The 18288-nt window shown below is 40.6% G+C and overlaps 3 protein-coding genes across 4 annotated transcripts in view; 1 reads left to right on the top strand and 2 right to left on the bottom strand.

Annotated features, from left to right (window-relative positions):
* KIF15 (kinesin family member 15) overlaps window positions 1-2242 on the bottom strand; it is a 66264-nt gene extending 64022 nt beyond the window's left edge. Inside the window, 1 exon segment of the mRNA XM_063113384.1 lies at window positions 1987-2242. Coding sequence (XP_062969454.1) covers window positions 1987-2242 — 256 coding nt within the window.
* On the top strand, window positions 2193-14289 carry KIAA1143 (KIAA1143 ortholog). Of its 2 annotated transcripts, XM_063114207.1 has the most exons (4): window positions 2193-2348; window positions 6104-6248; window positions 6928-7138; window positions 10964-14289. In XM_063114207.1, the coding sequence occupies exons 1-4, from the start codon at window positions 2241-2243 to the stop codon at window positions 10983-10985; spliced, it is 486 nt and encodes a 161-aa protein (XP_062970277.1). In that variant the 5' UTR covers window positions 2193-2240; the 3' UTR covers window positions 10986-14289. The 2 variants fall into 2 exon arrangements, with proteins under 2 accessions (XP_062970277.1, XP_062970278.1); XM_063114208.1 differs by lacking the exon at window positions 10964-14289 and having other exon boundaries at window positions 6928-7213.
* Window positions 14290-15709: 1420 nt separating this feature from the next.
* On the bottom strand, window positions 15710-16691 carry ZNF501 (zinc finger protein 501). Its single transcript, XM_063113749.1, has one exon. The coding sequence runs from the start codon at window positions 16488-16490 to the stop codon at window positions 15723-15725; it is 768 nt and encodes a 255-aa protein (XP_062969819.1). The 5' UTR covers window positions 16491-16691; the 3' UTR covers window positions 15710-15722.
* Window positions 16692-18288: the final 1597 nt, after the last annotated feature.

The raw sequence follows: 18288 nt of genomic DNA, 5'->3' as shown, positions 1-18288 counted from the left end.
ATCATAATACATATTAATGTGTTTATTCTCTTTCTCTTCCGAATAGACTATAAAGCATTATCTAAAGCAGTACCTGACACATAGTGAGCAATAAATATCTTCGAATGAATGAATACTAAGGACAACAATAAAAAGAACTTTATTTCTATTTACAGCATAAGAACTCAAAGCAGGGTCTGCCCAGTTAGCTCAGTTGGTTAGAGTGTGGTGTTATAACACCAAGGTCAGAGTTCGGATCCCCGTACTGGCCAGCCACCAAACAAACAAAAAGAAATCGAACACAAAAATTTGCCGCTGAACATTTTGATTTGTGGAGATTACCCTTCCAGCTTGTACCCTCAAAGAAATGAATGTTTGTGAAGCACAAAATAGACCACTGACTGCCCACTTCCCCACCTATCCTTCACAATCCCCTCAAGAGTTTTCAGTAAAGAAACAGTCCCTCTGTACCTTGAGCAAAAATGATAACAAATGAGAAGGCCCAGGATACAAAAGGAAAGTTTTCATGTTAGAAGACTGGGTCTATTTTTGGTTTATCATTAGTCTAGAGTGCAGTCTTTGTCTTTGGGCCATGATGGAGTAACTTGGACTGGATTTACTCACCTGTCTTAAGTAACTAGGAACCGGGACAAAATATACGCAAAAAGTTCTCAGACATTGGACAACAGATAGCACAGTAAAATGATCCTGAGGAACGGGAAACAAAAGCGGTGAGCCCTTGGACAGGCCCAAGCTTAGCTGCTTGGAGTTTCAAGCAGCAGCGCAGGGAGTGAAGTACAGATAGAGCTTGGTGGTCTGGTTAAGTTGAGAAATAGTTTGAAGTTAAGGCAGCTAGAATTTGTAGGGTAAAAAATCGGAGAAGAGAGGTTCATGGAGAAAGCGAGCTCTTGATCTCTGCAGAGATCTCGGTAAGTGATGAGATGGATACTTATCTGCACAATGTACAACTTTTCTGTAAATATACGATTCCAAAATAAAATGTTTACTTAAAAAAAAAAAGCAAAGCTAATAAGCCAATAGTGAGATAAAATGAAATTTAAAATTACACGGAGCTAAATAGTTCTGGCATAATTCCTAATCGAGATCTGAAGAAACGTTATCATTGACAATTGCTAGGATTTGAACACAGCAAATGACTAAGAAATTAGTGAAAACTGAACGGTTTATCAAAAGCAAAAATGATAGTGCTCTTCTCCGATGGGGGGGTGGGGAGGAAGAAACTAGACGGGTATCCTTGAAGTGAAAATAGAGACTGTGATAGTGCAAACACTAGCTGAAATCGTGCTTTAAAAGTCCCTTATCTAAAGAGAGGCTATCTAAGAGAGAAAGAAGTTGTTTGGAACATAAATTCCCCCCTTCAGGAAAGTGAGAAATGTGAAAATATGCAGAACGTGGTGAGAACAAGGGCCAATGCTCTGGCAAGGCTACCTAGGCCGGCCTCTGGCTCACTTCGTAGAGTGCGGTGCTGATAACACCAAGGCCACGGGTTCGGATCCTATACAGGGATGGCCGGTTTGCTCACTGGCTGAGCGTGGTGCTGACAACACCAAGCCAAGGGTTGAGATCTCCTTACCGGTCATCTTTAAAAAAAAAAAAAAAAAAAAAAAAGGCTACCTAGAGAGGTAGCTCCGGTCGGGACACGGGAAGAGACCAGCAAGGAAAGTGCAGGACCGAGAGATCAGCGGGTCGCTGGGCGCCAAGCTACACGATGAGGGGCTCCCGCTTCGGGTTCACTGCTCCTGCCAGCGCCGAGAACTGCGCCAGCCTCCTAGCATGCGCCCAATACATAGAAAAAAGGGGTGAGAGCTGTTCCTCAAGCATATTTTCGTTAAGTGACAGAGAGAGATTCCAAACGCCCCCGACGCGCAGTCAGCTCGAACCCTTCACGCCCAGCAGGGAATCGTGCGGGGGGCCCCGGGCGGCCGTCCTTTCACAGATGTACTTGGCGGCAGGGACGGAGTCACGAAGCCGGGGTTCCTGACTTACTTTTGCAGCCAGGCTTCATAGCGTCCTGACCCTTGGATCCCGAGACCAACGAAGCGGACGCCCCCACCTCCCAGCCGCGCCGCTCGCCGGGATGCCGCCCGCTCAAGATGGCCGCCAATTTGAATTTGGCGCCCAGGTTTGACGTTCCCTTGACCGCGTCTGGGGGCGTGGTGCATGTGACGTCATGGGTAATCGCCGACACCTGTGCCCCGTCACTAGTCGGCCCCAGGAACTTGTTTTTCGCCAGAGCTGCCATGAGCAAGCGGAACCAGGTGTCGTACGTGCGACCCGCCGAACCGGCATTTCTGGCCCGCTTCAAGGAGCGGGTCGGCTACAAGGAAGGGCCCACGGTAGAGACCAAGGTGAGCCCGCGTCAGTCGCGTTACTTCAGAGATGCGGCCGGCCCGCCACTTCCAGCTTCTGCCTTGACCCAGAGGCCAGATACTGACGGGTCCCTCCTCTCACCCGCGCCTGGCCCCCAATTCGGGTGGACTTCGGACCCCAGGCTGGTTCTCTTCAAACGACTCCAGCCTCTAGCGCCCAGGAAGCTCTTGTCGTTTTCAGAGAGCTGTTCTGTTCTTGAAAATGACTGGACGTAGGTAAAGCGCCTCGCCCTTGGTAGATGGTTTAAAAAGATCACTTTCCCTGTCTCTTCCTTCTCGCACGCTTATCCCAAAACCTGTGAGTTACGGTGAGTAATAGCGTCGTCTCGTTTTCCATGTAAGGAAACTGAGGACACTTGATCAAATGACTCGATATCCTAGGACACGAGTCTGGAACGTCTTTACAGGAATGTCTTGGATCTATTTATATGTTTTGTTGTTACAAAAAAGCAAGCATATTTTCTTTAAAAGAGGAGGCAAAAGCCTTAAATACCCTGTGTTTGAATAGGAGAAGAGGAGCTTCAGGAAAGTCACAACTGACTAGGGACGGGGGATCAGTTGGAATCAACTTCTGAGCCTTTCTAGGCTTCGACCCTAGATAGTTCACACCAAAACCTGTCCTACCTCTTTCAGTAGGAACAGACCATTATGTTTAGAGGATCTGTGGAGAAATACTCTTAAATTTATTTAGCACTCTGTGTCTAGTGCTTGCATTAAGACCAACCCCTAAAGTCACTGGGAGCTTGACTTTAAGGAGACAAGATTGACTTACAAGACTGCCGGCCCGTGGTTCACTTGAGAGATTGTGGTGCTAACACCAAGGCGACGGGTTCGGATCCCTATATAGGGATGGCCGGTTAGCTCACTTGGGAGAGCGTGGTGCTGACAACACAAAGTCAAGGGTTAAGATCCCCTTACCAGTCATCTTTAAAAAAAAAAAAATTGACTTACATGAAATTATTCAATACAGTGAGTATGTGCTAAGCCCAGGCACTGCGCCATATTCTTTAACATCTTCCTGCCCTGCCTCATCTCTGCCATCACAGATCACCACCTCTCTGAAGCCCTTCAAAGTTCCCAAAGTTACTCCTCTGTTCTCTTCACTTTATCCATAACTCAGCTATAATACTGTACTCATTTTGTATTGCAACAACTTGTTCTCCTGTATGTTTCCACCACTAGATTGAACTCTCTAAGTTAGTATTTTAATCCCTCTGTATTTTCCCAGCACCTACCACAGTGCCTGGCACTAAGTAGTAGGTAATAGTTATATTGCTTGGATGACTGTGCTTGTCATCAGGCAAGGCTTCATGGAGGAGAGGATATTTACATTAAATCTTGAGCATGGGTAGGTCAGCAGATAGAGGTGGAAAGAATAGCATGGATAAAGGTGTAGAGATGGTGAGTCATGGTCTGTATGTAGAAGTGATAGAGGGAGTGTTGGAGGTCAGGCCATATGGACTATTCAGTAGGCAACAAGAAGATATTTTTTCCTAGAGATAACACAATCGTGGAGTGACTGATCCCCATGACTAAAAAGGGTGATAATGACAAAGAGGATGAGGTTTGAGAAAAGGGACATGGATTCAGCAATGAAGAGAACATGAGACCTAACTTTACTCTGCTTGAGGTCCTGGTGATAATCGCATGCACATAGTTGACACCTTGAAGATTATGACTTGGAATGCTACTTAGGAGAACTCAAGGAAAGCTTTCCAGTTAACATCAGTGATTTTGGCTTATTTAATCAAGAGATTTTTCCTTAGAGAGGTACCCCATGAACCTGTTTGAGAAACCCCTTTATTCTTAATGAATTTGGCAATATAATCAGCATTTTAGTGATCTAGCAACAAAAAGAAAAGAGTTTTATGAGAAATCATTATATAATTGAGCTAAATCATCTTAACTTCTTGAGAGTTAATTCAAGAGTCTAAGGAACAGTGGCAGCCAGTCACATAAACAAAAAGAGAAGAGTCAGAATTAATGATTCTCTTGAGCACTAGGAATGATTTTATTTCACTTTCTCATTTCCTTGGCTAAAAATACTTATTAATTACCTACTTGTTTGTGGTCATTTATTGGAAACTGTCAGAAGAATATGCAGAAATGGATGAATAACAGTGAACTAACATGTATATCATTAAAGAGAATGCATTTGTCGAGTGATGGAACAGACTTGGGAACTTAAGATGTAGACAAGATGGATGAATGTGCTTGTGAGTAACTTGCCAGGGCTTCAGGTAGTTCATCATTTTTTATCCTGTTGGTCATTCATGAATAGAGCCACAAATATTTCTTGAGTCCCTATTTTCCAGGCTCTGTGCCTCTAGATACAGAGATGAAACACAGTACCTCTCTCAAAGGAGCTTCCCTCCTGGAGACAAACAGAAAACCACTGATGATACAGTATGGTATATGCAACCTATGAGCTATGCACAGTGTAAAAAAGAAGAGGAGGTGAGATTAGGTAAGCATCCAGAGGATCTAAATCTTGAAGGCAGCTTGAGTAGGAGTTGGCCAGGGCCAAAGGGGCTTTCTAAACACTGGGAATTTCTGCAGAGGCAGGTGGCAAAGGAGTTGATATATTCATGAATCTCCAAGTACTCAAACCAGGCTGGAGTTTAGAGGCCATGAAAGAGTAGTACAGGATAAAGCTGTGGTTATAGGCTGAGGCAAATTCATGCAGGGCTTTGTTGTCCTGTTTAGGAGACAAGGAAGGCCATTTGAATAATGTGTGAAAACACATTTTGGTGTTCATAGCTTTCAACCCAACAGTTCCACTTCCAGGAATTTATCTTACATATAAGTTCCCAAAAGTGAACAAAAACATGTACAAATTTTTTCTAATTGTAGAAAAAAACTGGAGCAACTATAACTTTTATTTACAGGGTACTGGTCAAATAAATCATGAGATAACCATATATAATTAAATATGAGGAAGTGATTTTTAAAAATCAGATTCTATATGTATCCCAAAGTATTGTGCAAAGATTCCTTTGAATAAAAGTTGAGGAGTGGGGCTTTTATGGTGTCAGACATTTTGTAAAAATCTCAATCAACTGGCATAATGTTACCATTAGTTACATGTATACAGTGAGTTCATGGTTTTTGTTTATTCTCTGTACTTTATGTTTGAGAAGTTTAATAAGAAGAAAGCAAGTCACAGGGTAAAATTACAGTATTCTGTTTGTATACAAAATGTTTCATATACCTACATATTTGTATACACTTGGAAAACAGGTGATAAGATATCCACCAAATTGAAGCTGTTAGAAGGCATGAGCAGAGGTGGGAAAAGGAGTACCTTTTATTTGGTGCTTTCTATCCTTTGGTGGTGGTTGATTATTTTTTTGTCTGACTTTGAGAAGAGACAGAGGTAGAAAATGTTGGTGAGGAGCAAAGAGAACTGACATGCCTCAGTTCTGCCCTGAGTAGGCTAGGAATGACAGCAGTACCCAAAGCAGAGGGCCCCCGAGGCTAATAACTGCAAGAGGGGGTGCTGCTGAGGTCGAAATGAATCCTACTGGACAGGCACCCAGGGTGACTGGAAAGTAGACCTGTTTCCTTGTGTGGCAAGGCTAGGCTTTTGGGGGTTACTTGAAAATTCATTGCCAAACACATTTAGTCAAGAAAGTTACCCTTCTCACTTTAATAATTACAGTTTCTCACAGAGGCAGTGGTTGAATTCTGTTCAAGGCCAGCAACCTACACATTGTATTTGTGTTCTCCCCTAGAGAATCCAGCCTCAGCTGCCAGATGAAGATGGTGATCACAGTGACAAAGAAGATGAACAGCCCCAAGTGGTGGTTTTAAAAAAGGGAGACCTGTCAGCTGAAGAAGTAATGAAAATTAAAGCAGAAATAAAGGCTGCCAAAGCAGGTATGTCTGCAAGTAATCTGGTTTTTCTAACAACTTGAAGAGCCTGGAGTATGAAATTGCTTTATGTTATGAAATAGTATGGTATGTTTGAAGAAGACAGTCCTAGGTTCAAGCCTTGGCTTTGACACTTAACCAGATGTGTAACCTTGAGCAAGTTATTTCATTTCTTAGCCTCAATTTCCTCATCAGTAAAATGGGGACAATAATTGTACCTACCTTATTGGGTTATTATGAGGATTAAATATGGATTTAAGCAAAAGCATCCTGTTTTCAAAAAAATAGGTGGTTATGTTTACAAACCAGTCAACAAAGGTCTATTTAATTAGTGCCTGGAATGTGATATGCTACACAGTATATGTTTCATTATTCCTAAACATTTAACACATTGTTTTAGGGGGAAATGCTGTAGTTACAAGTAGTCACTTTTCAAAATATTTAAAAATACAACCTGATTACAATTAATTGGGGACTGGCAGTATTATGTAATACTTCACTAACTGAATTTTCCTTGAGTGACTGCATGTCTTGTGGGGCATATAGCTAGAGGCAGTGGGGAAGACCAGACTGAATTAACTCAAGGACATCCTTAAATACAATATGAGATTTTCTTGTAATTTACTCTGATAAAAGAAAAATAATGAGGAGAGAAGAAAGTTCTTTAACTTTTTTTTCTACTCAGATGAAGAACCAGCTCCAGCTGATGGAAGAATCATGTATCGAAAACCAGTCAAGCGTCCCTCAGATGAAAAATATTCAGGTTTAACAGTAAGCTCAAAAAAGAAGATGACAAATGAAGATGAAATAAGGAAGCAGGACTCAGTTAAAAAGAACTCACAAAAGCAAATCAAAAACAGTAGCCTCCTTTCTTTTGGCAATGAAGATGAAAACGAGTAAGTGTAAACATTTTGGACTTAGTTTCCTTTGAAAGTGTATGGGGTGTTTTTATAATAAAATTAAAATGTCTATCTACTGTATTCCTCTCATTTGAAATGCCAACTCTGTAGAAGTTAACTTCTATTAACATTTTGTTATTTCCCATGTGTGGGTGGGTATGTATATAAATTATATTTTTTCTTTTTTTTCTTTTCTTTTCTTTTCTTTTTGACCGGTAAAGGGATTGCAACCCTTGGCTCGGTGCCATCTGCACCACGCTCAGTCAGTGAGCGCACTGGCCACCCCTATATAGGATCCGAACCCGCGGCCTCGGTGCTACCAGTACCACACTCTCCCGAGTGAGCCACGGGGCCGGCCCTAAATTATATTTTTTCTAACAAAATGAAGATTATATTGTATATATTCTCTGTCCTGCTTCTCACTGGACATTACATTGTGAACGTTTTTTCAGGTCAGTAGATTTCAAAAACCTGACATTAATGCTAGAGAATTTCATAATTAAATAGATCCCCTATTGCATCTTCCTCTGCACTTTGGGCAGGGGAGATGACAACATGCCTAATTAAAAGTACCTCTCCAGCTCCTGCTGAGGTGGCCATATGACTCAGCTCTGGCAAGTTAAGAGATACAAGTGCTAATAAAGCTGCTGGGTTTTTGACCCAAAAGAACAGACTTGGCAAACATAAGCCTTTGCCCTTGTCTCTTCATCCTGCTTGGAGTGCAGACATGAAACGTAAGAGTACCAGAGCCATTCTTAGGCATAAAGAAGGTAGCCATTTGCTTTGGGTAATGTAGTGGAAAGACTCAAGGAGTGTGGATTCTTGATGGCATAGCTCAAGGAACTGCTGCACCAACCTTGGACTGCTGACCCCTGAACTTCTTGCTACATGAAATGAATAGCCACTCTGCTTGTTTAAACCTCTGTCAGGTTTCTGTTGCATTCAGCCAAATGCAGTCCTAAGTGATGCAATAAATAACTGGCCAAACATGCTTGTATAGACATCCTGAGTGTATTTTGATGATTTCCTTAGACTGAATTGCTGAAAACAGAGTTACTGGATCAAAAGATTTGAATATTTTAAAATCTATTGATATTTACTTTCAAATTGCTTTCTAGAGATATTTTTTACCATTTTATTCATTTACCATCTGTACGAGCCCACTTCACCTTATCCATGATAACAGTGAAGCTTTTTTCGTCTCTGCTACCATGATAAAAAAAAGTACTAATTTTTTATTAATAAATTATCACAAGAATTTTAGATTTATAGAAGAATTGAAAAGTACAGAGAATTTCCATTCCCCCTGAGCCCTCTGTTTTTTACTATTATGAATATTTTATATTATATTACACCAGCCTTGGGTTGTCACCAGGCATTTAATTTTTTTCAACTTGATATATTGAAAATGGTGTATAATAAATTTAATTGTCGTTTTCTTTGACCTACCAGAAAGACTAAACTTTTTCATACGTTAACAGACCATTTTATATTTCTTTTCTGAATTAAGTTTTTTGTTCATTTTCCATTAGTATAGTCATATTTTTTTAACTTATTTGTAAATTACGTAATTTATCTTTTTCTGTTGTTCTCCATTTCCCAACCTCTATCAGATAAAGAATCACCTATATTCTCTTGTTTTTGTTTTTATTTTTTACATCTTAAACTTTATTTCACCTGGAATTTATTCTAGTATACTTTTTTCTTGAATAATCAATTGTCCTAAAACCATATCTGTTTCTCACTTATTGAAAGACCATCTGAAGGAGAGATTTCTCCAAGTGTTGGGGGTAGGGAAGGGAGGGAAGCAGTGTAAAGTCCAAGCCTTTCCAGGTGACTCCTCAAGACCCTGCATAATCCTGTCAACCCAAACTGGGAGCTTGTTAAGATCCCATCCTTTACCAGCTACATCCATCTGAAATTATGAATTTCAGAGCATCCTGTCATGAATTTGGTGCCACATCTATTTTTCCCCCATTTTAAGTACCCAGTGTGAAGAATACCCAAAAGTGATGCACATTGATGGGCTGGGGAGCCCTGAAATAGGCTCTCTCTAAATTACTTTCACTAGTCATACAGCCATTTTGCAATACTGTCTTTACTATATGCTCACTTCTTACATAAGCCAGGGATTTTCTTCTAATCAATATCATTACTATATCTATTCTTTTACCAAAACTACATTGTTTTTATTACAGTGTAGTAAATTTTAATATGTCAGTATCTGGAAGTGGGAATCTTGAAGGCAGAGACTTTGTCTTATTTACCACTGTATCCTAAGTGCGTGGAACAGTACCTGGCATATTAAGTGCATGATAAATATAGTTAGAAATATAGTGTTGTCTCTAACTTTCTTTTTATAGACCAGTAGTTCTCAAAGTATGGACCCTGGACCAGCAGCATCAGAAATCAATGGGATCCTAAAAATGCAAATTTTCAGGCCTTGCCTACTCAATCAGAAATTGGATACAGGGCCCAGCAATCTCTATAAATGAGCCTTCCAGGTGGTTCTGACGTTCAAACAATCACTAATAATGACTATTAGACCTATAATAAGAGAGAAAATGAAAATTTTAAACAGAATATGAAAAACTGTTTAAAGGGTTTTAAATCTTGAAACACATTGTAGAGCTAGGGCTAGGGCTCACAGACCCCTCAAGCCCGTTGCACAGACTGGGTCACAAACCCTCCACATGCAGGTCTACAAGCTAGGTAATAGGAAAAGGTCCTGGGAGCTGTGGGTAAAAAATTAATAGGCTTTATTCAGAGATAGGAGCAGCCGTCCTACTGGCTTCGCAGAGCGTTCTGAGAAGCATGAGGTATCAGAGCTGTTAGTCCTTTATACTTAGGTTCATAACTCAGGACACCTGGGTGCCTGTACGCAATTACATTAAGTAGTAACCAAGGAACACCTGAGGATATTTACAGCAAATGCTTGGCAAGATTCTGAACACCTGGGGGGCCCTGACCATTTTTCCTATATTTTCCCAACAATCATTAAGCCTTTACTGCAGGTGATATTTCTAACAGTGTAAATATAAGCTATCAGCCAGGAAGCACATCTTGTGATGAAAGCCCAAGACAGAAATATGGTGGCATATGAGATGTGCTGAACATCCTTAAGGAAACTACTTCATCCTCTATAAACTGCTTTCCAAAAACAGTGGATCCTATTAACTGCAAGCTCTATTTTGCTAAGAGAGGTAAGTGAGTTTGGGCCCAGAAAAGAGAGACTAGGCCTCTTCCCTCATGATGATTCTAAGCAAATGTTGAACAAGTATTTGAAGTACATTGATTGCAAGAGTGCCACATTGGCTTGCCTGTCTAGCCCAGGCCTTGGTCAGCTCTGCTCATATGATCCATTCCTCACAAGGAAGTGAGCAGTGAATAGTAAATCCTATCGGGAGAAGGTCTGTTTCTCCTTCCAGTGTCCCCATACCTAGGATTCCAAGAGGGGAGTATTGGTCCTGGGACTACTCACCTCACAGTTGGAGCCTCCCTGAGCTACCAGAATAATGTAGGAACCTAGCATGTCCACAACTACCCAACCATTTGGGTTGTGGGCACAGCCTTCTATATTCAACATCAACCTCCTTATCACATCCCCAAACCTTAAGAAGAGCACGTATCATTGGACACATATCTGCTCAACTATCCCATAATATTCCAGGGGCCAAGAAGCAGAGCAAAACTAGACCTTCAGGCAAACCTGCCACCTTGACTCCTACATAGGACTGCACACCACCTCTTCCCCCAAACACAAAATTTGAGTTTTCAGCCTAATTCGTGTCCTGTTTCTCTTATTCTTATTTCTTCTTCCAGATGCCTTATTCTAGTCCTGTGAGCTAATACCAGGTGTCAGCCCTCAAAATGAAACCATCAGTAGGGAGCTGTGAATGTTCCAGCAGAACTGAGAACTGCCCTGTCCTGAGGATCTGAAGAGGAGTTCTTAGAGCTAACCTGACTTACTGTCAATCCCTGGGATCCCAGGATGAACTGATCCACCTGGTTTCTCAAGAGAAGAATCTTTAGGACAAGGCATAGAACCCAGAGCTGACCCACCCACCACACCCTCAGGCCCCATCTTGGGATTCCCAGTAGAGTGTGAAGGGATCCAACTGCAGCACGGGGAGCTGGCCTTCCCTTGCTGTACAGGTTTCATTCCTGGGATCCTACCTGGGATTTTGTCAGACAGATGGATCTTCCAACATCTTCCCTGGCTCCTGGCCTCCTTCCATGGCTCTCCTTTAAATTCAGCATTCCTCCTTGCTCAGTCTACCTGGCCCAGCCCTGTTTCTTGGGGACACATCCTTGTGCACCATTTGAGTTCCATTTTATGGGACTCAGATTACCCCACATGCCCAGCAGCCTCAATTCCTGGGCCAGCTGACACCTGCTGAAGGGACCGAGAAGCTGAAAGGGATGTCCTGGGGTTGCTCTTTCCACCCTGGCTTCTTTAAGCCCATAGGGCCCTCTAACACCAGAGATGATAATGGAAGCAGTCAGCAAGTGTAGGCATCTCTGCTGTCCTACCCGCCCCCTGAGATAGTTGTCAGAATCAAAAGCAGTTATTTGTCAAACTCTAACAAAAAATAAAGCTATGAGGCTGAGAAGGGAGGGCACTCACACATATATGTCTATGATAAGAACAATTACAAAAACTTATACACATGCTTGTAACAAAAACTTTTACCAAGGACTTTTCAAACTTTTACTTGCTATAGGAGTCACAGGACAGCTAGTTGGATGTACAAGAACATTTGCCTGACACTGTCTTCACTAATAAACTGACAGCAACTCCTGCCATAGGCCCGTGTAACCAATGTTCGGTTTGTTTCAAAACACGTTGTACTTTTCTCTCTAGACTTTAAAAACCTTTGTCGTCCCTTATCTTCCTGAATATGCACATAGGTTACTGTGGTATGCACATTCCCGTTGCAATGCTGTATTCCCAAATAGAAGTTTTTCTTAGAGATTTGTCTCTATAATTTTAACATCCCCATGGCCTCTCCCAAACAAGTTCACAAGCAACCTGTCCTTCCTTTCTCCTGTGAACTTGCCTTCAAATCCCAAAAAGGTCACTTACAAGTTGTGTGAACTGGCATATGTTGCAGATACTAAGCCTCAGATTCCTCAACAGTACAGTCAGGGCAATAATTCCTGACTTAATTATTCCAGTGATTGAGAAGATAACTATATAAAGGGCTTACAAAAACCCTACACACAGGAATCAAATTATAGCTGTTATTATTATAACTTCCCCTAAACATGTGCATAGCTATAGGCTCCTGGTAGTTTCTTGAAGTTCCAAAAATCAAAGGGAAGGAGCTCCCAGAGCCAGCATTTAGCTAAAATCTGAAGAACACTTTCTGTATGATGATGCAATGTGAAAGCATGCTGTCTTCATTTTGCATGGCAGCCTGCTTAAAACATAGCTCTACACTTTTCTCTGTAACATTAACAAACAGGAAAGAACTTTTATGAGTTCCTTGAAGTTTTGAGCAGAATTACAGCAGAACTCTCCTCCAAAGCTTAAATTACTTTTGAAATAAAGGGGGCCTGGACCTAATTTGGATGGAACCTAAGCCACCCAAGACGGGAATGCAGCAACAGACTAGCTCCTACATTCTGATTCTATAAAACTAGAGTAGGTAAAACAAGATGAGCTGGTCACTGAGGCCAAATCTTGCTGGTCCAGGATGACCAACCATCTAGCTCATCCAGGACTAAAGGGTTTCCTGGAACGTGAACTTTCAGTGCTAAAACCAGGAAAGTCCCAGGGAAACCCTACACTGATTTTTCTTTTAGGTCTCTGAGTTACTATTCCTTCCTCCAAGAATCTTCCCCTAAATGGGTACACACTGAGTACCTGCTCTGTCCCAGGAACTATTCTGATCCAGAGGCCTATTGCCTATTGGAGGAAACCAATGAAGTTATTACACTTTGGATTGGATGCTGGAATAGAGGTGTACAGGGAATTCTAGTGCCCACATTTGTGCCACCTCTTCTGATTTTGACTGGGAACCTTCATAAAGGAATGACTGTTCTTATTTTTCGTATTGAGGATAAATGCAATATTCTGATGTGGAAGGCTTTGCTTTGTTTTGTTTTAGCTATCAGTGCACATCTTTCTTCCAAAACCTGGGAAGGAACCAGATATGCGTTAAAAAAAAAAAGTCAACCTGTAGATACTACAGATATATGTTGGGTCCGCTGCCGGCTGACCCGAACAGCCCTAGCCTCGTTCCTCTTGGTGGGCAAGCAAATGGCCTGGATTCCTCTTTCCCTCCTGTCCCCTTTGGAAGGAGATGGGGGAAGAGAGCCGTGAAGAGAGGTGAGCACACCGCTGGCCCCAACCAGCCCGGTTTAAAGGACACTCCAACGCGGTGGGGGTTCTGTCAAGCAGTTCCGTTTATTATCACACAAGCACTTGCTTTTAAAGGCAAATGGGGAAGGGAGGTTTTTTACATAATCCTATCAGCTTAAAGGTCAAGGGCATGCATCCTGTCTCAATGCCTAGCTATTGCAACCACGCAGTGTTTACAAACGCGGAAGCACGTATTTGGCCAATAAGGGCTGAGGCAAGGTTCCCGCAGACACTCCCACCCTACTTCCTCCCGCGCCATCTTAGGCTGCCATGTTAATACGCCCTTGTGGGCCTATAATAGCACCTCTTGTAATGTCACTTAAGGTGGTGTTAGTTTTTAAGGCTCGACAGATATATTTTTAACAATATTAAACACAATCATCATTACACCCTATACCATTAGTAATTCCTTAGAACCAGCTACTGGTAGTCCATATTTAAATTTTCCCCAGTTGTCTCAAAATGCCTTTGTACAGGGGTTTCTTCAAATCAGAAACCAAGCAAACTCCACTATATTTGGTTGATGTGTTTCTTAAATCTTTTTAAATGTATAATTCCCTTTCCCTACCTTTTGTTCATTTTGTTGAAGAAACTGGGTCTTTGTCCTGTACAATCTGTACAATCTTTCACATTCTCTGGATTTGGTTGATTGTGGTCTCCTGGCCATTAACATTGGTGTATACATACAATTATTATAGTTATTTTTAAAAGGAGAGAGAGAAAAGGTAAGCAGAGAAGAAATGCTAGAATAAATATACTACAGTGACTGTATTTGAATAATGAAAGCATGTAATTTTAATTTTTTCACTCTTCTAATTTTATAAATATTTTAGTGAGCACACAATAAATTGAAAAATAAACCTTTATTTTTTAAAAAAAGGTTTTCACAAATTTGCTATCTCATTCTTTAATGGAAAGGCTCAATGATGGAAAATTACCTGTATGAGAGTTTGCACTATAATAACAATGGTTATAGTTAGAGTAAAAAGATCTAGATTTGAGATTCAACTGACATTAGCTGTTTGACTTTGAGCAAATCAAACATCTTGTTTTTCCCTGATTCCTACCTTTCTTGCAAGGGTGCTTTTAGCATTACATGTGCATGTTTAAAAAGCCTGGTATTGCATAAAACACCATCAAAAGTATCCTTTGATTTCTTTGCTTCTTTATAGCTTTAAGAAACCATTCTTCGTTGTGAGGCATCCATACACATCACCAAGACACTGTTCTTGCCTTCCTTTGACAGACAGCTAGTTATTGGTCAGTGGCATCACAGGCTGGCAACTGAGAACTCCACATCTCCTACCCTTAAGAAATCACCTTTAGTGCTTTTCTCCTAGAATTCAAAACAAGTACAGCCACATCCTCAACAACATGTTTACATTCTCTTCTGTATTCCACCCCTTTCTAGTGTCATGTGCCTTCTAACCACCACTTCCCCACCACCATCCCCGAACACAAAAGTCCTGCAACACGAGGTTTTATTCAGTCAATGTCGCTGAGGCTTCCCTTTTCATGGAAAAGAGAAACCTAGACCTTGAAGTAAAATTAGACCCAATAATGGGAGGTATCAAAAACTAAATAAAGCTCTTGAGGGTAACCAGAAGTACACACTTCACAGTGTCCACTCAAATCCCAATCATTTCTTTTCTTGCTGATGAAATCCGAAGTTTCCCAAGGATAAACCAGCCTTAAATTGTATTCTCCGATTTCATTCTAAACGTATAGTTTAAACAGACTTCTGTAGATTAAGCATGAAATCATAGCCCAATTATAAGAATGTTCTTAAGAAAAAATATATAAGAAAAAATATATTATGAGAACCAAAAAAAAACTAATGCTGATTCACTTGTTTTTAATAGCCAGATTTAGATATTTTTGTAAACTTATAGAACATCTATAAACCAACTAATGGCAGTTAATGATCATATACAACTCATTTTATTCTCAAGACATCCCTAGAAAGTATCCCCATTTTTCTTTTTTGGCGGGGGCGAGGGTGGGGAAACAGATTCAGAGAGGATAAGGTCACACACCCATTAAGTGGCAGAGAAGGCATCAAACTCAAGACTAACTAGTTCTGAGGCCTATTTTCTTAACTATTAGGACAAAAAATACAAAATATTCATCCCAACTGAAGACTGAGTCAAACTCCAAGGAATTTAGAGAAAAAGTGTTTTCACACAAATCATTCCACACATTATATTCCAAGTTTTACTTGCCAGCATGAAGCCTCTGATGTCGAGCAAGTGCTGAACTGTGCCTAAAGGATTTCCCACATTCAACACATTCATAAGGTTTTTCTCCAGTATGAATTCTGTAATGCTCACTAAGGTGTGCTTGCTTGCGGAAAGTTTTTTCACACTCACTACACTTAAAAAGTTTCTCTCCAGTGTGAGTTCTTTCATGTTCAGCAAGGGAAGAGTTCTGAGTGAAGGCTTTACCACATTCAGTACATGTGTAGGGCTTCTCTCCTGAATGAATTCTCTGGTGCTGTGTGAGGCATGCACTCTGGTTAAAGGCTTTCCCACATTCATTACACTTGTAAGGTTTCTCTCCAGAATGACTTCTCTGATGACGAGTAAGGCATATGCTTTGACTGAAGGCTTTGCCACATTCCGTACATTTATATGGTTTCTCTCCAGTATGAATTCGCTGGTGTTTAATAAGGGATGGGCTCTGACAAAAGGCTTTTCCACACTCGTTGCATTTATAGGGCTTCTCTCCAGTATGAATTCTCAGATGCTGGACAAGGACTGCTTTTGTTTGAAAGGCCTTCTCACATTCGTTACATTTATAAGGTTTCTCTCCTGTATGAATTCTCAGATGTTGAGTAAGATTTGACTGTTTACGGAAACAAGTTCCACATTCACTGCATACATAGGGCTTCTCTCCTGTATGAATCCTCCGATGCTGGGTAAGAGATGACCTCTGAGTAAAGAATTTTCCACATTCACTACACTTTGATGGTCTCTTCTGCATGTTAATTCTCCAATATTTCACTTGAAGTGAAATCTGGCTGGAACTCACACTGCTTGTAACACACTAAAGGCACTTTGTTATCCAGGTTTGGATAACAGCTCTCAAATTCATACTTATGTGCTACTTTCTCAAAAATGATTATCAATAGTGTGACACTGTTCTCCTGGGAAAAGTGTGTATGTGTATACATGCACACATGCATGTGTTGTTTTCCCAATCATTCCTGCAGGATTGCCCCTCCTCTTCCTTGTTCAGCATACATTTTCAACTTCTTCAAAAGCAAACTCCTGATGATCAGCCTCTATGAAGAAAGAGATAAAGTAAGGAGAGGTCTTAGGAATTCTATCAAATTTCCTATCATGACTGATTCTGAAACAAATACTAAAAACTAATCCAAGTAATTTGGGATCATCCAGATTTGCATCTGTAGTGATAAACAGTAAAAAAAAAAAAAAAAAAAATGATGAAGTAAGTATCCTAGACTTGAGTAAATTAAGTTTTAGGGAAAATTATTGTCCATCTATAGTCTGTACTCCTCAAAAAATAGGTGAATAGTAATACTATTTCCTTCAGTGGACTGTAAGCAATATCTTGGCAGACTAGTGATAACTAAAGAGTTTCCCTTCCAAGATTTCAAAGGGGATCCAGGCTTTAACTTTCATTAGACCCATCTCACCAATCCTTCCATATTCACTCACCTTAACAGGTCTGTCTTTGGACCTTTCTTTCTCTACAAAACGTTGAGCATCTCTAGCTCTGCCCCTAGGTCCAACTGGAAAACCTATAGGTTTGAAAACTAGAGTCCTGCTTACTTTTGAAAGGAAATGAGATATTGCTGTTTGGTTTCAGAAAAGACAGAGGTGGTCCATTGGATAATAACTTGGCTGTAACATCATGGTCCAGAATCTGGCTCTAACCTTTGTAGCCAAAGAAATGCTTCAGAACCTGGAGTAAAGTAATCAAATTACAAGGGGAATGATGTAGAACACAGTCACATCATTAGTCACTTTGCTAATTTACAATGAAAAATTTTTATGCTCAATGTCCAGCTAGTTAACACATTCTCTTTACTATAGAAAACTGTATGGGAACCAAATCATTGCCATCAGAACACTCCTTGGGAAGAAAAGAATGGGAGAAAGAGAGGAATACTTAGATGATCATAATGGCATCAAACTTTGAAATGCTGATGACCTGAATAAAGCACACAGAATCAGAGAATGGATATTCAGGTGCTGCACATCAGAGCAATCTCTTCCCTGGATGGTGCTGGAGATACTGACACATGCTTATTCTCTGAGACCCCTTTTTATTTTAGTTTTCTAATCGCACAAGTAACATGTGAATATATCCACACTTAAAAATATTTAGATAATATAGAAGTATATAGGATTAAATAGTCATTTTTATAGCCTTCGCCACCCCACTCTACCCAAACAAACCCATTCCCTCCCCCCAAGATTATCATTATTAAGTTTGGAGTATATAATCCTTATTTTACATATTTTTCTACACACATATAGCATTTGATTCTCTTTAAATAAATAAAATTGTTTGGTAGATTCTGCTCTACAATTTTTTTTTCCCCCTAAAGAATTTGTCTTAGACATCATTTCATGTTGGTAAATATGGATCTACTGGGGATGAGAGTAAGCTGGTACACACTGATATATCTACACAAATTGTTTACATCCAGAGAGAACCTAATTGGCCAGTGCCTATACCACACTGGCTATTAAATATATTGACTATCTTGCCTAAACCTATCTCTCTTTTTGTTTGCTTGTTTTGGTTTTTT

This window comes from Cynocephalus volans, chromosome 11 (assembly GCF_027409185.1).
Source record: "Cynocephalus volans isolate mCynVol1 chromosome 11, mCynVol1.pri, whole genome shotgun sequence".
Lineage (NCBI taxonomy): Eukaryota > Metazoa > Chordata > Mammalia > Dermoptera > Cynocephalidae > Cynocephalus > Cynocephalus volans.
This window is presented reverse-complemented; position numbering and strand designations above follow the sequence as displayed.